Source organism: Alternaria burnsii (genome assembly GCF_013036055.1).
Source record: "Alternaria burnsii strain CBS107.38 chromosome Unknown 730, whole genome shotgun sequence".
NCBI lineage: Eukaryota > Fungi > Ascomycota > Dothideomycetes > Pleosporales > Pleosporaceae > Alternaria > Alternaria burnsii.
The window spans coordinates 1-24,057 of NW_024066110.1; the positions used below are offsets into that span (position 1 = coordinate 1).

At 50.9% G+C, this 24,057-nt stretch overlaps 10 protein-coding genes across 10 annotated transcripts; 3 read left to right on the top strand and 7 right to left on the bottom strand.

The window, feature by feature from the left end:
• GT037_003401 (bzip transcription factor protein) lies at window positions 1–1,217 on the bottom strand (the record flags this gene model as incomplete). Its single annotated transcript, XM_038928448.1, has 2 exons — window positions 1–721; window positions 774–1,217. Coding segments are annotated over 2 exons (1,165 nt in total), but the record flags the coding sequence as incomplete, so codon positions are not given.
• A 584-nt stretch (window positions 1,218–1,801) lies between these two features.
• GT037_003402 (uncharacterized protein) lies at window positions 1,802–4,752 on the top strand (the record flags this gene model as incomplete). Its single annotated transcript, XM_038928449.1, has 4 exons — window positions 1,802–2,281; window positions 2,343–3,406; window positions 4,001–4,304; window positions 4,360–4,752. 4 exons carry the CDS (start codon window positions 1,802–1,804, stop codon window positions 4,750–4,752), a joined length of 2,241 nt encoding a protein of 746 aa, XP_038788156.1.
• A 186-nt stretch (window positions 4,753–4,938) lies between these two features.
• GT037_003403 (pex19-domain-containing protein) lies at window positions 4,939–6,025 on the bottom strand (the record flags this gene model as incomplete). Its single annotated transcript, XM_038928450.1, has 2 exons — window positions 4,939–5,037; window positions 5,090–6,025. 2 exons carry the CDS (start codon window positions 6,023–6,025, stop codon window positions 4,939–4,941), a joined length of 1,035 nt encoding a protein of 344 aa, XP_038788157.1.
• A 485-nt stretch (window positions 6,026–6,510) lies between these two features.
• GT037_003404 (ubiquitin-conjugating enzyme e2 1) lies at window positions 6,511–7,120 on the top strand (the record flags this gene model as incomplete). The annotated part of the gene is made up of 3 exons (XM_038928451.1): window positions 6,511–6,545; window positions 6,598–6,782; window positions 6,867–7,120. The coding sequence occupies 3 exons, from the start codon at window positions 6,511–6,513 to the stop codon at window positions 7,118–7,120; spliced, it is 474 nt and encodes a 157-aa protein (XP_038788158.1).
• Window positions 7,121–7,878: 758 nt separating this feature from the next.
• On the bottom strand, window positions 7,879–8,856 carry GT037_003405 (rna-binding domain-containing protein; the record flags this gene model as incomplete). The annotated part of the gene is made up of 4 exons (XM_038928452.1): window positions 7,879–8,082; window positions 8,141–8,228; window positions 8,406–8,662; window positions 8,782–8,856. 4 exons carry the CDS (start codon window positions 8,854–8,856, stop codon window positions 7,879–7,881), a joined length of 624 nt encoding a protein of 207 aa, XP_038788159.1.
• A 1,341-nt stretch (window positions 8,857–10,197) lies between these two features.
• GT037_003406 (uncharacterized protein) lies at window positions 10,198–12,498 on the bottom strand (the record flags this gene model as incomplete). Its single annotated transcript, XM_038928453.1, has 3 exons — window positions 10,198–10,435; window positions 10,483–10,619; window positions 12,238–12,498. The coding sequence occupies 3 exons, from the start codon at window positions 12,496–12,498 to the stop codon at window positions 10,198–10,200; spliced, it is 636 nt and encodes a 211-aa protein (XP_038788160.1).
• Window positions 12,499–14,418: 1,920 nt separating this feature from the next.
• GT037_003407 (uncharacterized protein) lies at window positions 14,419–15,794 on the bottom strand (the record flags this gene model as incomplete). The annotated part of the gene is made up of 5 exons (XM_038928454.1): window positions 14,419–14,875; window positions 14,928–15,325; window positions 15,373–15,477; window positions 15,531–15,626; window positions 15,678–15,794. The coding sequence occupies 5 exons, from the start codon at window positions 15,792–15,794 to the stop codon at window positions 14,419–14,421; spliced, it is 1,173 nt and encodes a 390-aa protein (XP_038788161.1).
• A 2,979-nt stretch (window positions 15,795–18,773) lies between these two features.
• On the bottom strand, window positions 18,774–20,525 carry GT037_003408 (uncharacterized protein; the record flags this gene model as incomplete). Its single annotated transcript, XM_038928455.1, has 1 exon — window positions 18,774–20,525. The coding sequence occupies one exon, from the start codon at window positions 20,523–20,525 to the stop codon at window positions 18,774–18,776; it is 1,752 nt and encodes a 583-aa protein (XP_038788162.1).
• Window positions 20,526–20,781: 256 nt separating this feature from the next.
• Window positions 20,782–21,607, top strand: GT037_003409 (mitochondrial 37s ribosomal protein rsm25; the record flags this gene model as incomplete). Its single annotated transcript, XM_038928456.1, has 2 exons — window positions 20,782–21,140; window positions 21,193–21,607. The coding sequence occupies 2 exons, from the start codon at window positions 20,782–20,784 to the stop codon at window positions 21,605–21,607; spliced, it is 774 nt and encodes a 257-aa protein (XP_038788163.1).
• Window positions 21,608–22,098: 491 nt separating this feature from the next.
• Window positions 22,099–23,103, bottom strand: GT037_003410 (polysaccharide lyase family 1 protein; the record flags this gene model as incomplete). The annotated part of the gene is made up of 1 exon (XM_038928457.1): window positions 22,099–23,103. The coding sequence occupies one exon, from the start codon at window positions 23,101–23,103 to the stop codon at window positions 22,099–22,101; it is 1,005 nt and encodes a 334-aa protein (XP_038788164.1).
• Between the last annotated feature and the right edge of the window lie 954 nt (window positions 23,104–24,057).

Here is a 24,057-nt window from a genome sequence, read left to right on the forward strand (position 1 = left end):
TAGCAGCCTCGAGGCGTTCAGTAAGGACAGAGACCTTCTTGCGAAGCTCGCCGGTTTCAAGAGTGTGGTTGCGCACAAGCTCCTCCTTGTCGAACTGGAGCTGGTTGACCATGTGGTGCATCTCCATGGACTCGCGGTGCCAGTTCTCCTTCTCAGCAACAAGAGCGTCGTACTCGATGCGCATGGCAGCAAAGTCATCTTGCATCTGGCAGATCTTTTCCATCCACTGCTTCTTCTCCTCTTCAAGCTCCTCGATTTGCTTCTTTCCATCGAGTGGCCCAGGCCTAAGGCTCCGGCTTCGAGGCTGCTCAATCCTCACGACTCGACTCTTAGGATGCTGCAAAGCTATTAAATACGCTTTGCGGCGCTGAGGAGAATCCATGGTACAATCTTCTGAGATCGTGTACTTCAGATCGTCCAGGTAAGGCTTAGAGGCAGAGCTAAACGGCCGATTGTGTATGACTCTGGATGAGGGATCGCCACTCTTCTCATTTGAATGTACTTGTATATTGGTTGCCGGGGCCATCGCTGCCTGATGCTGGTGGCTTCCGTAATGTTGATCCTGTGGTGATCGTTGTACATGGTATGCTGGTGTTTGTAAAAAAGGATTCAATACGTTTTCCTGTCGAACCGCATTGCTTGCCTCAGAGAACAAATTAAGATTATAGCTTTTGAAAGTGTTAGTGTCGCCAAAGTCAAGACCGTCATCGAAGGCATTAGTCTAAAGTCATATTAGTATGATGCAATAAAGGTAGCGGGAATACGACACTTACGTCTATACCCGGCGGAGTCGAATGATGAGATGGCTTCTGGGACTTACGTCGTCGCTTTGTTGAGCGGATCTCTTCGTCTTCATCCATGCTGTTCTCAGCATCTGAATGATGACGCTTGATCTTGGAGACACATGAGGGAATTCCCACGCGTGCATCGTTTGTTCCAAGGCCGGACGTCGCGTAATCTTGCTTAAGACGCTCTTTCGTATGGGACGTGAGCCCTGACAATAGTTCTCTCCTCCTTTTTTCAACCGGAGCTTGTTTCTTTGAGAACGTAGGCACTGCTGTCAATTGCCTCGTACCTAGTTCTTTGCCATTCTCCCAACCATCGTATACTGACTCGTCCTTCTTGGTTCCAGCTTGCCTGCCGAATATTGGTCGTGCAGCATCGCCACCGTAGGCGTTCTTGCATCGGGATTCTGCCGTCTCGGTGAACTTCTGCATAGTTGTTCGTCGTACAGATGGCGTCAAAATTCGGTATGGAATAGGAGGGCTTAGCACTGGTCATCCAACCGAGATTCAGAGCCTGTTGTAATGTCTGCTGGCGCACTTTTGGCTATCGCGTGGCCGCTTGCGGTCTCTTGAGACGCACTGCGCTTGCTGGATTCCAGCTTTCGATGACGAGCGGAAACGGCCAAGCGTTGGCCGGGGTGCTAGATGTTTCTTGTCTCGGGGTCAGTCTTTTAACGGAGCTTCAAAACAGTCCCAGAGAAAGCGCGAAGTAGCCGCGCAGGTATGGTCATTCCGTTTCTACGACAGCGTCATGCGTCAACGTTTTCCGAGCAACTCCGTGCAAGTAGCGTAAAAATTAAGAGGGAAGTGAACAGCAACTGTATCATCTGTTTGTCGGTGACCAAGGTAGCGTCGATGTCGTACAAGAAGATATTGTGTAAAAGGATGGCTCGTTTGGCGATGAATGCATGTGCGTAGACGTGTACGCAGCCTGCATGTTTTCGGCAAAGCCCCAGCCTTCCTGCACAGCCCGCTTTCTCAGAAGCTGTATGAATGAAAGCCAGCGGTGGCTCACCATGATGGACCCATACTTGTTAGCAGCAACTCATACTCTAATCGAGAAGTATCGTAGGTTCGACATGTCTTCAATAGTGATGCGCAACCACTCGTCCTGGTATACAGCAGCGCCAGGTCAGGAGTACGGTCAGCCAATCATACGGAGCGCAGACAAGGCTGACATGTATAGGAACCGAAACATTGCAGCGGAAGCCTATCAAACGGCCATCGAACATCTCAAGAATGAGCTTGGAATATCTCTGGAAAATCCTGTTCCTAACATGTTCAATGCCTCTATAAAGGATGTCGTCGCCATGGTGGAGATCGCCAAAAAAGAATACGAAGACAAGAACATGGAGCGCAAGCATACGGGTATGAGGCAGTCGCTCGAAAAATTGTCTTCGCGCATCATGCACTATGGCAAAGTCATGGACACTCTCGCGCAGCACCACCCTGAGTACGTCGCTCTAGTTTGGGGTGCTATGAAGTTCGTTCTGACGGTATGCTACAACCTACGCAAAGCCACTTTCTCAACCTCAATGCTGACTCATCGTCTTAAAGGGTGTAATTAATCGTGCCAATCTCTTCGAGAAGCTATCACAGGCTCTCATCGTCGTTGGTGACATGCTGCCACGAATGGACCTTAGTGCAGATTTATATCAAACCGAGTATATGGAAGCCGTACTCTCACGGCTGCTCACGTACATTATTCTCTTCTTCCGCCTGTGCGTCCGTTGGTATACCAAGAGTCCGTTCGGTCGAATATGTTCCGCCATCATAACGCCTTTCGAACTTGGGTATCAAGACCTGGTGGAGCATATCCAGGAGTGTTCAAAAGCAGTGGATGACCTCGCTAGTGCTGGTGCTCGAGCTGAGATCCGTGATGTCCACAGTTTAGCCAGGCTGCAACATGCGCAACTCCAGCACGTTGACGTGAAGCTGGTCAAAATGCTGGAAGAGCAGAAGAAGTTTGAGGCGCATGTGATTCAATTGCTTCAGGTCGCAACCTTGCACAAAGGTATCACAGAGCGAATAGGCGTCGACATCTGTGACGTACGGCAAACAGTATATCGTGTCGAGTTCCATGGAGTGATCCAGTTCTTCAAGCCGGAAGTATTACCGGAGACAGCACTGGTTAAAGTTCAATCATTCGCGCGACGGAACTTAACACCAAGTCTGCCTAGTCCTACCGAACAAAGAGCGCGAAAGACGATTCTGGATTGGGCACTCGGAAAGGGATCGCCGCTCCTGGTCGTGCAGGTTGGCTTTCGTGCACAAAAGCAAGCGAAAGAATTGGCGACGAATGTGATCGAGAGCCTAAAGCAGAATAGCCAATGCGTGTTTTGGAACTTGTCGTCAACTTCCACTTCTTCAAGCGCGCACACTATGGCGGAGCTGTTCAGGAGCATCATCTTCCAAGCACTTCAACACTCTGGTGATCTGTTCAGCAGCTTTTCTGAGCAACTACATCTCTCGAAGATCAACGCCGCTCATACAGATCGCGAGTGGGTCGACCTTATCTGCCTCCTCTTTTCCAAGATACCGACAGCTATCGTAGTAATCGAGACTGAGGCACTCCAAAAGGCATACCAACATGACCTCAATTGGAGCAAACAACTTTCCGGGTATCTCCAAAATATCGTCGAGCGAAGCTGCGCAGCAGGATGTGAGCTGAAAACCCTCCTGGTGTTGTATGGAGATTCTCATCGGTTCGATCCGACTGCTTCAAGCTCCCAGCGCGTCTGTGTCGCGAAAATGCAGCCGCCAACTCCATTACCACCACATTTACGGCATGTGGCGCGTCGATCAGGTCTGAAAACTAAAGGATGGAAGATACGAAGGCCTAAAGGACGAGATCAGTGATGAGTGTCATCAACCGTGGTCCGGCAGAAGCTGTATCATTTTCGGTAGCTTCTGGAAATTCAAATGTGTTACCCTAGGCCTTTGGTCAATCACTCGCTGTTTGAACGGATATCGAAGCATACATGGTGCAAAAGAAGCCTAAAGGTTGGGCCGTGTGCGACAAGATCGATGTTGAGTTCAGCATGACGGCACGTGACTTATCGATACGCACCTACCATCGCGCGAGCGCGCCTTCCCGTCCATTTCGCGTCTGCATCATCATTTCCTACCGAACCCCATCCACCCACACCTCCCTCACCTCCCAACATCCATCGCACGCTTCCTCAGCTTTTACCCTCATACTGTCACTGACAAAGTACGACACGACAAAACATGATGCTGACAACATCGTTCTTCTCGCACGAAATGCCGCACTATTCTGCATATACGCCACCGCGATCATCACCACTCTCTGAGCGCTCTGCAAATGCAAGCCCACGAGCCTTCAACTTCACAATGTCGTCGCCCCTCAAAGAGAAATCCGCGATGCCGCAACGCGCCTTCAAGGCCAATCCGGTGATGCAGACGCGCGACGCCACCACAAAGCGAAGGAGGGACATGTTCTTCAAGCGCGTCCAGAACAATCGAGACGACAAGAAATGGGAATCACGGGGCGAACAGGTATGTAAAATCGACCCACATACCTCACGAGCAGCGATACTAATTGACGATGCAGATTCAGCAATTAGACTTTGTGGCTGAGCGCAAACGATGGGAAGCCCAAAAAGCGCGTCAAGCACCTCAAGAAAATGATGATATTATCGAATACATGTTGGACGACGCGGAACTTCCTGAACTTCCGAGTTACGCGCCTCAACACGATCCCGAGATGACCGAAGCCGATTACGTCGCTGCACAAGAGGAGTACGAACTTGAACAATTGATCGCGTCGATGGAGCAAGAATCGGATGCACGATCACAGCATTACGGCAGCGACGATGACGACTATGACGCGATATTCATGGAGTGCGCGACGGCGGGGCATGATCAAATTCAGCAGCAACCGCAACACGCACAAGACGCGTTTGGAGGTGAAGACATGATGGACATGGACATGACCGACGGCTGAAGGCTGTTCAGGAAAGGAACATCGACACGTTGATGATATTGGTCTCGGAATCACGGCTTGAGGGCTTTGTACATATTGTAGGACAGAAATGTTGGCAGGTCAACAAGATAGATTACCTGGGGAAGGTATCATGTATACATTGGGTATCTGGAAAGATTCAAGCAGACGAGCTATCACACAAGGAGATTACTGAGTCGGGCAGCCCTGGTCCATATCCTGAAGCGCCTCCTGCGCAGCGTTCATATCGCCGACAAGGTCGGGTGGGGGAGAGCCAGCTGCTTGCATCTAGATAGCATTAGCACCTTTTCGCATCGTGCGTCAGAAAGCAATCAAATACCTTCTGCATCCTCTCGACAATGTACTCCCTGTCCTGCGCGTTGTCGTCACTGTACCCTTTCCTTTCAAATCTCCCTACAATCTCCCTAACCAAAGTCTGCTGCTCCTCGTACCTCTTCAGGTCGTCCTTCTCCGTCTTATCCTTGTTCTTCTCCATCCACGCTGGGAATTTGTCGTCCAGCTCCTTCATGGGCTCGTAGAGGATGTCCTTGTTGGTAAGCTGCTCCATCATGCTCATGAGCACTTTACTGAAGTCTTCGTCGCCGCCCTCGCCCGCGCCACCGAAGCCACCAGATTCCATGGATGCGAGCATCTGCGCAAGGATGTCGTCTTGGGACGAGGATGCGGCTGCGGAGGTTGCGGTATCGGAGGAAGACTGGATGCGCTCCATCGTCTTCTTGATAGTTTCCTGGAAGCTCTTCTCCGCCTTGGCAGCGGTTTCCTTTTCGGACTGACTGGGTGCCGCCTTCTCCTTGGTTTCACTTGCACTTTCATCAGTTTGCGCATGCGCATGCAAATGTCCGGGATCTGCCAGTGGGTTCGCGCCACCCATCTCCTCACTCATCTCCTTCATGATATCCTCGAACTGTTTCTGGAAGTCGCCTTGACCGAGCAGCTGTTCCATTTCTTTCGTCAACTGTTCCTGAAACGCATCTGGGTCTTCCATCATGAGTTCGGCAGGAGAGATGTCCGAGGGTGGCCTTCCGGGCCCGGAGGATGACGGCGCATTGCTGGACTTGGGGTATGCTGCTTCTATCGACGAGGCGGTAGGAGCTTTGGCGTCTAGCTTGGTGTTGGCGAACTCATCGAGCACATCGTCAAGGTCGGAGAGGTCATCTTCTTCGGGATCTGACGCTACCTCGGGTGGAGGGGCAGTGGTAGTGGTTGGGGGTTTGGCAGGCTCCTGCTCTTCTTTCTTCACGGCTGCGTCCGCCATGTTGCTTTAGACCTACTCCTAGATATAGGTAAAGGCTACTTGAAGTATAAGTAACAGGAATGGGAACAGGTGAGGCAGATCGAAGCTGTTTGGAATAGGCATGTGCCATGTCAGCCTCGGCCCGTGATGTGCATTCGTTCACATAAGCGGGGCAACAGGCCAAAGTCTAGCGCGGGGCAGATCGCGCATCGCACCTTCCACCTCGCGACGGGATCTAGCCCGAATCCCAACGCTGCGGCGCCCGATAATTGTTGTCAGTCACGTGCAACCGTAACTCGACTTCACCTGGCTCTCCAAAGTGTCTCATCTTCACCTTCACCACACTTCCAAAACACATCGAACGCGACGCCACACCTTGCAGTCCGTTAATCTCAGTTTGCGACATCCGGACCCTTCTGCCTCGGCCACTCGCTTCGCTAATACTCCATTACACAAACCCACCCGACAAGCTAGAGGCGCAACAGGCTTATACCTACAGCCTCACCATGTCTCTTTGCGTAAACCGACTCTCAGAAGAGAGGTATGCGCCATTCCTTTTCAGTGAATAATCTTTTTGCTAACTCAGACCCCAGAAAGTCATGGCGACGAGATCACCCCTTCGGTTTCTTCGCAAAGCCAATGCGCGGCTCCAACGGCATGATGGACCTTAAACGATGGGAATGCGGTGTACCTGGCAAGGAGAAAACTATATGGGAAGGTGGCTTGTTCAAGCTCGAGGTCACATTCCCCGATGAGTACCCGACAAAGCCTCCGAAGTGTGCGTCCACGACTTCTTATGAGCGGCCTCCGTTCCTTGGAATTCTCACAACATCTTCATGAATGTCGCTAACGCGCAAATCAGGCAAATTTGTACCCCCGCTATTCCACCCAAACGTCTACCCATCCGGCACCGTCTGCCTGTCCATCCTAAACGAGGAAGAAGGCTGGAAGCCCGCGATAAACATCAAGGAGATCCTTCTCGGCATCCAATCACTTCTCGACGAGCCCAACCCAGAGTCCCCAGCGCAAGCCGATGCATTCAACCTTTTCAAGAAAGACAAGGCTGCGTACGAGCGAAAGGTCAAGCAGATCGTCAAGGAAAACCCAGCGCCGTAGGATGCCAATGAAAAGACGAAGAAACAGCTCGAGAAGGCTGATGGAAAATCTGACAAACACGCTTTGGCCGGATTGAGTAAACGAGAAGTACAAGCGATTGTCTGGCAGATCGATAAGCTCTTGGGTAGTGTCTAGGCGAGGGCAGTGTGCTTCTGCATTCTTTGCTTTGACTTTTTAGCTTCGGCGCGATCAGTACAGAACGTTTTTGGCGAGAATGATGGGGATTCTGGCGTTTGGGGCAGCAACCGAGCATAGCATGGGTGCTTAGATGGGGAGAAAAGCCCTATGTGGCTATGATACCTGACTTCTTCCTAGTCTTCTGGCATATTGCCTACGAAGTAATATTCATGATTTACACATCTCCGTTGACTGTTGCTCAGGATCCCGGTGCGTTCGAGACTGGAGACATGAGATTACCGTAGCGATGGAGATCCGTAAGAGACCAAAGCTATTGCCTTGTCCGACCAATGTAATATTCGTATGTCAAAGAAGATACCATGCAACAGAATGATGTAAGATATATTAAACCCATCTGGTCGTCCAGAGTTCCGGTGATAAGAAGTCTAGCAGCCCAATTACTGCTCCCTCACATGTTCCCAACAATCACCTTAATAGTACAAGTCTCAGTCTTACAAATTCCACCACGACTCCCATCCAATTTTGTGTGTCCCTCGCCTGCCCTGCCTGAAGCCCCAATAGTGATAGGAAAGGCGACCAAAGTCTCGTGGTATATAGTGTGTGCCAATCTCGTGTCACACCTAGTATGGACGGTATGCCGATCCGCCTCTTCCGCCGCGGTATCCACCACGGTAGCCGCCTCCTCGTGGAGCGCCGCCGTAGCCGCCACCATATCCGCCACGTCCATACGGTGAACCGCGACCGCCGTATCCGCCTCGAGGGCCACCACGGCCGCCGCGTCCGCCTCGTGTCATACCGGGGAGGTTCGTTCGCTTGGGGACGACCTAGGTGACAGTTAGTTTCATGCCGCAGGTTTGGCGTAGATTGTTGTGTGTCTCGTACCTTTAGATTCCGGCTGCGGAACTGGCTGTTGTCGAGGACCAAGGCCTCATTGACCAGATGTGGTTCTGTGAACTCCACATACGCATACCTGCATACGCTCATTAGCGTTCCGATCTTTCTGCCAAACTCTTGCCAGGTAGCGAAAGTTACTTTCGCGACTACTGTGACTCCAGCGCTACGCGACTAGTTGCGCATGAACTGTTAAGACAAGAACAAAAGTTGAAAATGCGCAAATCTTCAAAGAAAACCTCCTCTTAGTACTGACCCTTTAGGATGACCGGTGAACTTGTCCAGCAATATAGTGACACGGTTGATGCTACCAATGCTCTGGAAGTGTGCCTGGATCTCTTCGGGGCTCGCGCCGTAGTCGACATTGCCAACAAAGACACTTCGCGCGTCCACGTCTTCTTTACTCTCGCGCATTTCGTGGCGCTCGAGATCAGTCTCGCTCTGCATCTGGCGCAGCTTCTGGGCCTCTTCCTCCATCTCTTGTACGCGTCGCCTCATTGCTGAGATCTCTTCCTGTATTGCGCTGTTAGCATGCTGCCCTTCATGACCAGACTTTATATGCGCGCGCAGCTCTTGATGGTGTCGTCTCTCCAAAGAGTGTCCCAAGCGCGTCGATGTGGATTGTATCCTACCTCTTCGTTGGGGTCTTCCGCGGTATCGAGGCGCTCATCCTCCTCGCGCTTCTGTTCAATTTCGGCGTCGGACATGGTGGTTTAGGAAAGGTTGAGTATCTGGAAGGACAGTTAGTAACCAAGAACCATTTTACGGGCCGCCCTTGACTTACCGGGCTAACGTGAATGTTCCGGGCCGTGAATGGTAATTAAACAACGATCGTTGGGCGCTAATATTTCACTCTCAGTATGATTAAACCGAGCACCAAATGCGACGACGTGTAGATGACCGGTGCAGTGTTCGTAGGTTGGAAGACAGCTGACGGAAGTGATGGTAATGTTGCTCATACGAAATGACGAATGGCACTGGGGAAGCTCGTAGCGCGCCGCTAACAAGGCAGCGGAGCCTCACTTATTATGTAAGCACGGGCCATGTTTGCAGTTGCGACACACAAAGACCAACGCCTTCTTTATTCCCCTTTCACTACGTAATCATTGACGCTTTGAATCATAGAGCTTGCACTCTGCTCTTCACTGTCAATCTTCCAAGAGGCCAAGCATTCCGATCTTGTGCGATGCAAAAGGCTATCCGCAATTGCGTTCTTTATCCCGAATGTCATTGTCACCCCCAGTGGTCCTACCAGTCTGCAAGCCGGCTACTTTTATCTGAACTCTCTTCTGGCATGCAAACAGCCACATAATAATCCTTGTGCGGAAGGACTTGGCCCGCCTCGGTCAGCTTGCTTAGTTGGTGCAGGTTTTGCAATCCACGGGCCAGAAAGTCTGTTGGCAATTGCCCGAGATCGCAAGATTCTCTTTGCTGGTTGACGGGTGGGATACGATACTAGATAAATCAAGCCAGCTTGGCCGTTTGAAATTCATCAATAGAGTAGGGTATGGCGCATAGTACAGCAAGCGTTTGCTATTATAACTGACTAATAGCATTTTCTCAATATAGATCGCGGATGCGGAGCAACTTTGGATAGAGCCTCGCTCCAAGGCAGCGCCTAGTAGACGTCCATATTTGAGAACTAATTCATTCTCCTATCTCCGAGTCATTACAAGCTCGTTGTAGTGTTTGCGTTCCAATCTCGATCTCAGCAGCGGCTTATAACCCACTTCATTCATCTTGTGCAGCAAATCAACGAGAAATGCCTGTGGCAAGTCTGGCATTAGAACCTTGTCATACGCGTCCATCTTATAGACAATATTGCTAATAGCCCAAAGGTCGACGTAAAGGCGCAACAACGGATCGTTCCCGGCGAGGTGTTCGTAAGCGTGAATGACACGACGGCAACTAGGGTGCCATCTGTCCAGATTGTGGATATCCTTGTCGAAATAAGCATCTATCGGCGCGGACTTCAGGCCAGCAGCTAGCAGTCTGTGGGCCAGAACACAAGCTCGGCACGCGATGGCCAAGCCACTCTTGTAAATGTGTCAGATGTATTCCAAGTCTTCCCTCAAAGTGCCCTGGTACGCCCAACCAACAAACACATCAAAGGCATCGGTGTCAACGTCGAGGAGTGGAACCACGCCGTCATCGGTTCCTCTGAATGCGCCAGAAAGTGCTCCGCAAAAGTAGCCTGAGTGGTGTATGAGAAGGCCGGTGTGTAGGTTGTACTCCTTGCCGTCCGGACCGGCTTTGACGACAATGGTGTTTGAGCCCGCCGCCATGCTGTGCAAATGTCAGTGTTTGGCTGTTCCGAACTAGGAAGTGCATACCTAGGACGAAGCACTATGCCAGAAGACGAAGACATCATGCAACCCATACGTAGTACCGTGTAGGGATGGTTTGCGTCGAGCCAAAAATATGATAAGATATGTGGCAACGTGTTGTGTTGTTTGAACGGCGCGAAGGTCTTTGTGTTATATTACAGCGCAGTTGCGAGGGTTTGAACGAGTCATCGCAGTACCAGTGGTTGATGTGGACTCGACCAAAATACGATAGAAGGGGTAATCAGTCGACTATAAGACTCATGATTAAGCATGAACTGGCGTCATTGCGTATCGTGAGTAATGACACAAAGTGGAGGACTTTATCAACTGCCCATGTGGGCCAGAAAAAGATAAAAAAGTCGCACGACATGATTCCTGTGCCTTCGTATCCTGACTTAGGGTTTTTCTTCCACGAAAGCGTTGATCTCCGTAGCTCAGGCTTAGTTATAGGCATGTCAAGTTATCGAATGTCTTAAAAGCTTCTGATACAAGTGGGCCAATGGGCGTAGCCTGATTGCAATGGCTGTCAAGTTCAAACAGCTTTACTGGAGAGGATCATATTCCCGAGCAAGCGGAAGGTTAGATATTTGTGCAACAATTGAAGAAAGTTTAGTGTCTAGCGCTCGAAACGATGCACGATCGGTGACAGGGTGTCTAAAGGAAACCAGTAGACTGGGAAGAACACTCGATTATAGAGTTTGGGGAAGGACTCTTTGTTACTGAATACTCAAGAGTGTGCGCTGAGCTCATTCGCCAAACTATTTCTGCATTTTAATCTTACACACCGTAGGCTCTACAAAGACTGCCAGACGTGGACGCACAGTGCGCAATGATCATCGCTGAAGTCAAGAGTAGTGGGAAACCATGTCCATTGTAGACTCAGCACGGTCCACGAACTCGCGCAGTCTTAGTCCGTTTGCTCGTTCATATACCTGGTCGACTTCACGGATGACTGGAGCAAGGCAACAGGGATGTTTTCGATACTCTGGATTGCGAGGACGGCGTTCATAACGGATGTGTCAATCTGGAGCTTTAACGGACTTGATGCCATACCGAAGTTTGGCGAAACTGAGTCCGGCGTAAGGTGCAGCTGGTCGTGGTGACGATATGGCCATGTTGTTCATTTGTCTTGCGAGGGCACCAAGAAGCATGGAGCCACATTCGAAGGAGCATTTCTCGTCCTGAATACAGCAACAACCGCTGCAGAACTTGTCGAACCACTTTTAGCAGACACTTATCGCTCCTTGGATCAGTTCTGAGCGGCGAGTTTCTATTGCTTCTACCAAAGTTAGCGCTTGTCAGTATAATCTGGTGGATACCACTTACGAAGGATAGCTAGTGTGATGCTCAATTGCATGCTTCGTAGAATCGCCTCATCGCTCTCTATTAAAGCCCTAAAAGTGGATACAGTGAACTTCTTTTCTAGCTTGAACACCCAAGAGATAAGTATCATAACATCAGATTGCGGCCATAAGTTTGCGGAACTGAGCATATTGCCCGCAGGTGCGTTATCCAGACATCAGCAATCAAGTCGAAAGCCTCCCAGCATCTGTAGTAATCCACTAAGATGGCAATCTTAGCAAGGAGCTCCAAACTGAGTGACTTTCGCACCTGACGAAAACGGAGATGTAAGACGTTCAACAATATGTCGAAGGCTTCCGGATCCCAATTTGTGGTATTTACATGATAAAGGCCGTCATTCCGCTTTAGGTTCTCTCACCATGATGTCAACTCACTCTTGAATTTCGGCGAAGCGCATACCAGGTGCTGTGATGAGACCTGGTAGACAACATCCGGCAGAGCGGCTTGCCTTGGTACAGATTGGTTTAGGTCGTCTGCAGGTATATCGGGAGCCGCATCGTTCAATGGCTCGTCTTCATGCTCATCTTCTGGATCTTTGGTCTCACTGTTCTCTTCGACAGCCTGATCCCAGACAGCAAGTGGTGCACCTTGATTTCGTAACGTGAAAATGACATCACCAGTGTCAGCTATGATGATACGTTCACTTGAGGGCGACGTCATGACGTGTTGGGAGGTTAGTAACCGTCCTGCGAAAGATCTTCTCGATGCCTGAAAGGTAGTTCGAGTTCACTGTTGAGCTAAGCGACGAGGCGTAAACTGATAGCAGACGAAAGAATGTTTGATCGGACACGCTATTGCGCTTGCTAACTCGTTCTCACCAGTACTTGACCACAACGCGCCTTTCACCTGGTTTCATTATGCAACAACTTGGTTTGTGATATTACCGTCGTACTTCCTGTTACACAATAAACTAGGCATCGCGAAGTTTGTCTTATTCTGCGATGTCAGTCATGTATTGTGTGCCCATGTGAGATGTGCAAACGAGTAGGGTACCGTATCCCCACTTCCCGATCCATTCGCGCTAAGTCGCGTCTCCCCACGCGTCCAGCAACATCTATCTTTGGAAACCACCACCACCTTTGCCATCTCATCCAACCTTGACCTACAAAAGTACTTTCCAGCAGAATGCGATAGGACCGCACTCGATGCAATGGTGCAGTCCGCTACCAAACTGCACGTACATTCTGAACCCTACTTATAATCCTCCCCATAAGGATACGCTATTATCCTAGGTCTACCTCAGGTGTGTACGCCACAACGCACTGTCTGGGAACATAAGCTCTGCTGGGTGCCTCATCGGTCAGGCGGATGATGCGCACCCGGATCTGCAAAAGCAAGTGCACCTCGTAGAAGCATCGAAAGCTAAAAGCATCGTCCTCAAACCACTACACATCTATTTAACCGCTAGCTTCTCAACACCGCGCCATCCAGCAAAGTCTAACTGAGCCGGCACGCGGCTATCGTATCATTAATTGCCGAAATAAGGCAACCAACCTGCCTTCAAATTATCAATCGCGTTTCAGTACTATATCTGAAGATCTTTGGAAGATCGTTGACTCCACGTGAGAAACCAACCTGGATAGACGGCAACAGCAAGCCGAGATATCTTCAGAGGTACAAGGCTTAATGACTTCCGATTGCGTAAACAGACGAATCAGTGACACAAGAGCAGTTTGAGTGAAGAGGCTGCGACAAACAACACCATTGATAGCAAAGGCTTGACAAATACAGCGAAGACGTGGATGTAAAAAGTATGGTTGTCAGCTTACACACCATCAACCTACACACCCTTCTGCCACGTGGACACCATCTTCGCTCAGCTTTCTTACGCGTCTTTGATTGAGGCTTTTCGCCCAAGACCAGATCGTCTTCCTCAGCCAGCTTCATTATCGATATGCCTCCAATCGGACCGAATGGTCTAACCTTACCACAACCACCTAACCGCTAGACTTTCCACCTTCCTCCCTTCCCCTCCCGTCCGATTGTTCGCATGCCGAAGATTCACATGGAATCCACAGCACAAGTCCATTTCATCACCACATGCGCTCCGCTGTCGTCCTCATCACACTGCAACCCCACTAAAGGCCCGGAGAAATTTTGCCCCCACGGAGTACATGCCCACTAGAGTAGTAGCGTGAGACAAGCCGAATGGGTCCAGGGCGGTCCATGATAAGCGGTGGTTTTGCGACAATTGCAACTTGGGCCGAACAGCGAATGTGCTTTTCGGTCGTACTCTAGGTAAGGTACATTTGCATGGGAAAGAACAAGGCAGTATTGCGCATGTGTCGACAAGGATTTTCGGTGGTTTTGTGTTTCATAATTGCAGGGCGGGTCTTGTTAGAGTTGTGGTATGCATATGCAAGTGTGGGGTGTGAGACAAGAGCTTCGTCGTGGCCCAAGCTGTATCGTGAGATGACGTATCAGGTGCCTACAGTATTTTGTCAATCAGTCGCTAGCAACCCAGAGTTAGAAGGTCAAGGTGCTGAGAAGACATTACTGTTATAGACCGACACAACGAGTAACGTGGACGTAGTACGAATGTACGTAACCAAAGTGTGCGACATGTATATGCATTATCATTTAGAGCTGCCATTTTGGCTGTGCTTTCGAGTGGACATTCGTACTCAGCCCGCCAGCCTTTTGCTCCTCGTTCAGCGGATCGAAGCCCACAGTGAATACTTGTGCCCTCGGATGTGCCTCCTCGTCCTCGTTCGTCAGCTCTTGTGTGCTCGTCCCATTACTCTTGATACTGCATGGTCTGTCCTCTCCCTTCATGTGCTCGAGCTCGTATGTGAGACCGTAATCATCGACGCGCTCCTCCACGACCTGGACCTCGTAGCTAACGAAAATGGCGCTGAATGACTTCTCAATGATGGGCCAGAAGATGGGCATTGAGGCGCAGATGATGGCGAGATCAATCTCGAGACATGAGAGTATGATGAGAGTGGGTGACCACCAGGTGTAGTCGACGTAGGGGGAGGTTGCACCTTTGGTTTCGACGATGCCATGGAGTCGCCATACTGATGTTCCGACAACGCTGCATGTGAGTTAGCATGGAATGCTTGCTTCTTGAGTTATGAGCAACTTACACAGCACCAAAGGTGAACACGCCAGCCATTGCCAACACATTCTTGTAGCGCAAATTTGGCGTTCGGAATAACACCATAGGCGCAAGGAAGATAAAGATGTCGAACATCATGTTGGTGGCCGAATGCGCTTTGTAGATAGCGATAAAGCTATCCAAATCTCCAAGCCCAAAGCCATAGCACTTTGCCTCGATGATGCGATTCCAGTAGCCGCGGACTGGGAAGCAGGGGAACCAGCCAGCGAAAGAAAAGCCAATACCCCAGAGAATCACAGCGACAAGGAGGCCAATGCAAACCCATCGCATAGGCCCCGACTTGAAGATGCGGAGGTATTGAAGGAGAAGAGCAATCTTGATCACTGCGCAGTTGGTGATGTATATGGCTAGTTCGATGTAGTACAGCTAGCTTGGTCAGTGAACCATACATGTCAATCAAGGGAAATACACACCTTCAAGTATTCTACTAGACGGTTGTAGCCAATGTACAACATATGGTGACCGAGTCCAGTATTGACCGAAAGACACATGACAACAGTCGCTGCAGTGTTCAGGGACTAGAAGACGAATTAACTTTGTGTCATCGGTATCAAGCCACAACGAAACGTACCTGAGCAAGTAACACGAAGCCATCATCCCAACCCACTTCCTTCACGATCTTGATGCGGACCCAGAGACGAAAAATGACTGCACACCATGCCACGATCTAATTGCGGGGTTAGTAGTCGAAGCATTGAGTGTGATCACAGAATCATACCAAGAAGGTGAGCGTAGTACCGAACATAGTCGCCTTGCGATTTGCTAAAGGCAGCGGCTCATCTGGATCTGGGGCGTCCAGCAACATCTGCGTATACATTTCCTCCCATGTTGCCATCTTGATGAACGTCTTGATGTCAACGCCAGCGCCGGCGCTGTTCTGGAAGGTGCGGAATTGTTATAAGGGCTGTGACCCACGCCGCACGGCGGGACCGCAAGCCCTAATGACTGACAGGATACCGTCTGCCGCCTCCCACGAGGCTACTGTGGGCGATTCAGGGCCGTTGCCAAGCACGAGCTTTATGCCGTCCACACAGGGCTAACCCAGGTGGAGACACGCCGGAGGCTCCGCGCTAGGTGATAAGCGAACTTCGATTAGCGGATGGTTGCATTTGACAGGTCCTCGCCCAAACTCTATGCAGGGGTGTCGTTGAAAGACACGCGACCTGGACGACCGATTTCCGACCTTTAGGATCCGCTCCACATGCTGCTCGTGCGTGCCACGATCGTAAGTTCCACTACGGCGGTGAGGGCGTTGCGCAAGGGATTGCTTTTGTACCTTCCATGTATCCGGTAACCTTCTCGCGTGCACCATTCAGCTCCCGCTTACTGCAGTTGTTGATTCAAAAGGACTGAAAGTTGTGTTCGTCTTTGCTCCGAGGTATGCTCGGCCGCGCCGTTCCTGAGTTGGTTCGTTCTGGGATGTCACGCCGTATCCCCTGACTCCAGGTACAAGGAGTGACATTCAAACGAATGCCGTTCGTGACGAACGCTGGTCCGGGGGTCCGGTACATCCTACACAGCCAGCCGCAATATTGTATTAGAAAAAACAGGAGATTGGCTGGCGTTTGCATCCTTCGCGTTTGCCTATGCAAGGAACACTGGGCATTGATATCATCATCAGATTTATTCTGCAACAAGAACCGCCACAGATCCTCAGGCAGGGGGTGGGCGAAATTTCCGGGCCAATTGTTGGTCTTCGACGCTATATGACTCGTCGACTAATCTTGTCTTTCTTCTTTGGGATGTGCGCTAATCGTGATGGATCGGCGCAGGATTCTGCTTCATCTCTTATGCTAGGATCCCGACCATTTGACGATGGTATAAGGTACCCACGCTCGCATTCGCGATGTGATACGCTTACATTATGTTCCTTCAATGGGTACTCGGACGCAGCGTTCCATGGTCAGGGCGCAATCGTGACGACGATTGGCGGGAAAGATTGCCGAATTGTGTCTCAATATGCATCAGGACGATACGCGAGCAGATTCGGCGTAGCTTTAAAGAGAAAGAGTGGCGAAATAATATTCACGTGAAAGCTCATCACCCGAGGGTAGTTGGATCACTGAGGTTGAGCGACTGAAAAGATCAAGGCCGCCCAGGTGATGATGGCATCGGAGGTGCGGCACGGCCAGATACCGGCTTGGCCTCGATGTCCGATCTTGGACCCCTCACATCACATCTTGATATTACCAAACATGAAATGGGTGAGAAACAGTCCTCAGATGTTTGAACTACTCGGTCTTGTAGGAAGTGCCTGCCTTTTATTTACTTTTTTTTGTTTCGTTGGATATCCGTAGGATGAGATGCGAGTGGCATGCATCGGCGGCTCTCGACCGTTCCTATCTTCGTTGTCGATCCAAGTACCAGGATTGACCTAGAAAGCATCTAGACGCTGAAGCACGAGTTCACCTGACCTTCTGTCGTTGCTTCGTACAGGCAGGACGTTGTTTGAAGCCCGGAAACGTTGGGGGGACCCCCAAGCCTGGACACTACTACGGCCTGAGGAATTTTCGAGATATGGCACTGATATGTGGTCGCTGAAGAACAAAAGACTTGTTCGCCCTCCTTACTCTCTTGTTCTCCTATTTCAAATATCTTCATGATAGCACCCCGCACGAGTTTTGTTCGAGGCGTTTGAGTACGTATTGCAGTGATACCTATGTAACAGTTGCTCGGACTCTCTCGTAACCCTTATCGGCATGTTATTTCTTTGCAGACAAGATTCCTTCATCAAGCGCGTTTGCTCTAAATTCGGTGTTTCCTCCATCTGATGGCCGGGTCCCGACAGATATTCGCGCCTTCGAAATCTCTCTTGAACTATTCTTGAGGGCTATCAGAAGTCTCCTAGCACCAGACGAGGGCAACCACTTGACCAGACGCATCTTGTACTTCATGCAGAGCCCATGGTCCTCAGATGGGTTCGCTGAGAATGTCTGGCCAAGTCTGTAACAATGGGCATTCCACCTGACTAGACTTGCCATATATCGATCATCTGAGATGCTAACATCCTTCTCCCTCGAGACGTTCCCAAATGTCCCAAAAGAGAACGTCATCGAAATTCCAGATGCATGTTTTGTCTTGTAGTGTATCAAGGGTGGCATCAATACTCCTCAATATCGATCGATATGGGCAAACATCGGAGTCATATCACAACCATGACTTTCCAATCTTGACCCACCGGCTTTTGTGAGATGGCTATATTGCTACTGTTTCGATATTTGAGTAATGTATCAAGTCGGAACCCAGAGATTTAGTTCGACAATACAAGCCGCGATTAAAAATTAGCACTGCGGCTTGTTATCTTGAACCTCGCCCGCGACCTGAACGACTCTTCAACGCAACCCCAACAATTCCATACCACGGAAAATCGACTTTTGCAAAGTCCTATGACTGCATCCCTTGGACCGAAATAAAGACAAGATTGCGTGCACAGTAATCCATGCAACAAACAGGGTCAAAGTCACCCACAATGGAACGGGTACTGACCGACGAACCGGAGATGACGATGGTCACTAAGAAAGGTACACCCTTGTTATAACATTCGATTCATGATTCATGATTCATGAATCATTGGTACGGGAAGACGACCCTGAACCCTTTCTTCCACTTGTTTCTTTCGCTATCTGATGACTGTACTGCGCTGTAGGACCTCGGTATGTTTTTACAGCGGCCATTCATTCGGTACACAATCTCCCGTATCAGATTCATACACACATGCTGACGGGGACAACTCCACATATTATGTTCACAAAAAGGTAATACAGAACGCGTGTACAATGATAGTGACGCCGCGTGGCACTATTGGTAGTGCTGCTCACAGTGGTCTTTTCCCATCAAAGAATCCTAGACTGGATGTCGTCTTCAACTGACTCGGCACCAGCTTCCTGAGGACCATCATCACGGCCTCCAGCTCCTGTTCGTCGGGTTGCCACAGCGCGCGAATCTCCTCCCATGCCTTCAGTGTCCTCTCCGGAGTTGTACATCGTCCAAATGCTTTGAGCACCGCGATGACAGCGAGACTAGAGAGCCAGGTTCGCTCCAGGTTCTGGTTCAGAGATTGCAAATATTGGTGCCATATCTTCTCTAATCTAAAGGCGGTCCAGGAGGTATAGCGGACGCCGCCGAAGGAGTTGAAGCCCTGGAAGACGACGATGAATATTGTGCCGTCGAGTGGAACGGAATTCCACTTCATCTCTTGTAGCAGCTCGTTCACACGGTCGATGTTGCCGGCTACCGCTGCATGATGCCGTATCAGGATGCCGTATGTTCTTGAATTGGGACCAATGGGCGCAAAGTCTTGTAAATGCTTCAACTCTTCGTCTTTGGCCTCTCTCTTCAGTCTTCGTGTCTCGTCTCTGAAGCGCAAGCCCAGAAGGCGACCATGGCGCCATTTGCGGTTGAAGAATACGTGGCCAGGCGCGGTGGTGGTCCTCATGGCGTGCAGGCGCTTCATGCGCTCAAAGACTTGTTCTGCGGCTGAAGGCTCACCAGCGCGCATCAGCGCTGCTATGACAGCGTTCATGACAACAGTGTCTACGATATCTCCCGCCGAGACTAGGTCCAGGTATGCTCTCCTTACAGCATTCCCATTTTGTAACACGCCGTAGTAGTAGAGAAGTGCTACACGGTAATGTCTGTGCATGGGCACTTTTCGGTCCTGCATCTCTTTCATAAAGGTTTCGGCTAGAGAGTATTTGCCCGCTTTGACAGCAATGTTGAAGAGTACGTTGAATGTCACGTAGCCACCCTTGAGACCGGCTCGGCGCTCCATGTCGTGCCAGATGCGAAGGGAGGCTTGCAGGTCGTCTTCGGACACGGTGCCCATGGCGCGACCAGTCAGGTGTATGGCTGAAGTCCACTCGGAGCGGGTGATGTGTATGTGTGCGGTTTTCATATCGTCGAGGATGGAGAGGAAGCGTTGGGCTGCGGTGGGTGTGGGGCGTTCAACGACAGCGAGATGGTGCAGCAGCGCCCGGATGGTGGGAGTTTCGAGATAGACGACGCCGGGCGACTGCAGCTTCTTGTATGCATCATAGACGGGTTGGTGCGGTGCTTCCTCGTTCTTCAGCAGGGTCTGCAACTCGTCAATGTGCGCAGCGTCGGATGGGTCGCGGAGGGGCCAGGGCACATGGCTATCACCAACATTCCACACCAGATTGCCGTCGTCTGGAACCTCTGCCTCAGGCCGCGTGTCGATCTCCATGCCGTAGTAGTCTATCAACGCTTGCAGTTCCTTCTCGGCGAAGCGCTGGACCTTGTTGAGCGGGCCTTTGCGCTCTGGCCTTGTCTGATGTTTTGGCGGCGCTGCTTCTACCCCGCGCAGAGTGTGTACGAGGCGTGCATGGTTGGGGCATGATGCTGCCCGCACCAAGGCGTTGACGAAGCAAGTGCCCATGCGAGCAGTCGTCGGTCCGGATGGTCGCCGAGCATCGTCTATCGCCTTGTTGCTGAATCTTGTCTTGGACGGCGTGTCCTCGTGGCGTGGGTACAGGAAGGTGAGGAAGGGCCGTGCATGGGCGGTATTCGAGACAGCAGAGGTCCGGTCGAGGGTGCGGAGGAGGGACATGAGAAGTCGAGCATTGTGTCAGAGGGAGCCAGTTCAGACGTTGTCCATTGGTGATTTGGGCCGCAATTGATTACAAGGAGCTCATTGAAGAGCTGCCTAGGCGAAGGGGGGAGGGGGGATTGTTGGTGTTGCGGCGAGGCGCCTTTGTCGAATCCAAAGATTTCGGCGTCGCGAAGTCTTGGCGAAGTTGCGGACTTTGCGGGCAAGAACCCCAGCATCCACGACACGACGAATCGCGCCGCCCCAACCTGCTGCCATGGGCCGTTACGACTTCCGCCCTCTCCGGGTGCGCCAGACGGCGAAAGCCCTCTTCGACTCAAAACGAGACGTCAACCTGCCCCAATGGTACGATGTCGTAGGCAACATCCCGCCAGGCGAGACCCTCGCACGCCCAGTACTGCGCATACCAAAGATGAGGAAGGCGCGGAAAGCCAGCAAACTGTTCAAGCCACTACCCATTGAATACCCAGAAGACAAGCTGCGTTCGGAATTCTTCGGCGACCACCCATGGGAACTGGCACGGCCGAGGCTGGTCATCGAAAACAGCGGGAACGACTCCAAGAACTACGACTGGAGCAAGATTGTTCAGCCAGGGAAGCAGTTAGACGGCGAAAGGTACAACCTACCGCTTACACCACATCCGCCCCCGTGATACTGACAAATGCAGTGTCGTTCAACGCCAAATGTGGCTCATGAAGCACGCCTCCCTCTCCAAAGCCTCCGCCTACGACCTCGCCCGTCGCGAATTCTACCAACACCGTCACCTCTCCGAGATCCGCCAACGCATTGCCAAGGAAGAAGCCCTGCACGTCGGCGCCTACTTTGGCAAGGGTCCCCTTGAGATTGGTATGGAGCTTGAAGACCGCACATGGGAGAACTGGAAGGCTTGGGCTACCAAGCAGATTGAGGATGAGCAGTCGATGCGTGCGCAAATGTTCAGTGGGCAGCAGGAAGAGGGTCTGGGTGCGGGCGCTGATATGAGCAATGCCGAATACGATCAGGCCGTCGACGAATTGCAACCCGTTGTGCCAAATAACCCACAAGGGCAGAGGCCCATGGGTGGGGTAGCGGCGCATCCATAATAAATATGGGTAGGTGAAGGCATCTGTACTGATACTGTACATTTCGTGTAGATATACCATCACGATTGATTCAATTCAAGCATTCAGTGATCTGTTTATCGATTCCTTTGGAGATTAGGATAGAAATACATTTCATTGAGTCGTGGGTTTACGATCGGGCGGATCAAGCATCCGGAAGTGATCGCGGGTATGAGCTGTTACGAGCCGAGAGTGCTGCCTTCTGTACTTCCCACGACTTTTAACCTGTGGCATCTGTTTGTGTAGATCCTGGGAAGAGGAGATGGAGGAGTAATGCTGCATCTTTCACTTTATGGAGGTTTAGAGGAAAACGAAAAAAAAAAAATCCTGGAAGGATAGAAGGCTGGGTTCGCTCAGTGGCATGAATGAAAACACGATATCGAAGGAAAGGCAGATGATAGGTACTAAACATTTTATCATTACTTATTAGCAAATAGCTGTTTTAGACACATTTTTGCTTGCGGAGCAACCACTCAGATCTTGCCGAGACCAGCGCCGCTCTTTACAATCTTCTCGACCTGCTTCAATGGAGTAAGCTTGTACTTGTAAGGCGCCCTGGTGAAGTTGCCGACTTGAGTAATGTTGACACCAGCCTTTCCAAAGTCGTTCTTTGCGCCGAGGTTGGCGAAGCCGTCCAATTCGTAATCGCCATCGGGGCTAGTGTTGGGGCTGTCCTCCGGAATGACAAGTCCGTAAGTGCTAAGAGCCTCGCGTGTCTTACCCTTGAAGACATTACCTTCAACTAGAACCTGGTTGTCGCTGCGGGAGTGGATGGCTTGGTACAAAAAGTCGACGTAGAGGTTGTTGAAGATGTGCTGGTGACCAAAACGCCCAGCAGGGCCACGGGTACCCTCGTTTCTCCAGTAGTTGTGGTGGTAGGTGACGTGCAAGTGACCCTGGTCAACATCTCTGAGCGCATCGCTGTTGCCAACAAGGGAACTCTTCCAATGATCATGGAAGTAGTTCCATGAGACTGTGATCCAATCCGCCGCGCGAATGATATCGACTTGGCCGTCGTAAGCATCAGGGCCAAGAGCAGGGAAGTTGCCAGTAGTGAACTCGTTGTGATCGATCCACACACGGGTACTGTTACGAATAGTCATGGCGTCATCGTCAATGGCCGTGAAACCAATGTTGCGGATGATAACGTTGGTTTTGTTGAAGATGTTCAGGCCCGAACCAGTGATCTGAGCTCCCTTGCCGACTCCAATGACGGACTTGTTGGACCCAACTTGAACTCGCGATGTGAGGTTGAAGCTACCCTTGGCGTACACAACTGTTGGCTCACTGCCGTTGACAGCCTTGATGAACTCGGCCACTGTCCGAACAGTCACACTCTTGCCATTCCTGCCAGCACCGCCAGTGGTAGGTCCAATTGGATTGTCCTTGGCAAATCCGACCAGGCTAAAGTCGCAGCCGGCGGGAGCTGCAGTCGCAGAAAGAGCCAAGGAAAGGAGTGATAGGATTGAGAGCTTCATCTTGAAGTGTAGGAGGGGATGCAGATGAAATCAAGTGATCCGATGCCGATCTACCAGCGATGTCAGTTACATTTTATATTCTACCATTCTTAAGCGTCGGCAACCAAGGAGGCACAATGTAGCCATGCAGTCGGCTTCCAGGCAAGCACTTCAGCAATTCTTCCGGTAGAATGGCTGATGGCGCATTGTCACACAGGCTCGAACATCTCCCAATCGCGCAAGTGCATGCAATATCTCCTGTGGCGATGCTGTACTTCATCTTGGCCCATCTTGGCGGGCGCATGTTCCGCCTCAGAAAGGTAGAGCACAGTGTGCAACGGTAGAATGGTGGCTTGATGTTGTGGTGTTGAGTGGTGGAAGTATGCATCCCCAGATTTCCCCGTGTATGCGTGGCTGAAAGGCAAGATCGCCTACTCGGACAGCGGGGAAAATACGGGGGATTCAGCTTGGCGCCAACTTCCACCAGCACAGGCCGCGGTGCCTTGTTTTCTTATTCCACCCTGCCTTGATCACCTTGCTACTATCGTGTACTCTAACCTCTAGAAGCGAGATGAGCTTTAATCAGATACCGTGCTGCTCGTGGTGCACTGTACTTTCCCTACCAAAGCTACCGAGGCAGGCGCTATACATCACATGTCGAGGTAAACATCGCGTCAGGTTTGCGATGATAACACGCTGACATTACCAATCGCCCTTGCTGTCGATGAAAGGACATTATGCAAAGAACACTGGTAGCGTTTCGACTGTGCTGTTTGTCCCACCACCTACCAATACTGCGATCGGACGCCTTACCCAAGCTTACTGCAACGATTGTGCAACTAACTGCGCGTCGACTCAGCATCTCATTCTTTAACATTATCATGCGACAATGCAACAAATGATAATACCGCATAGGCTGAAAGGGTTACAACAAGACCTTTGTCTTGGTGTCTTCCACTCATACACAAAGCCAGA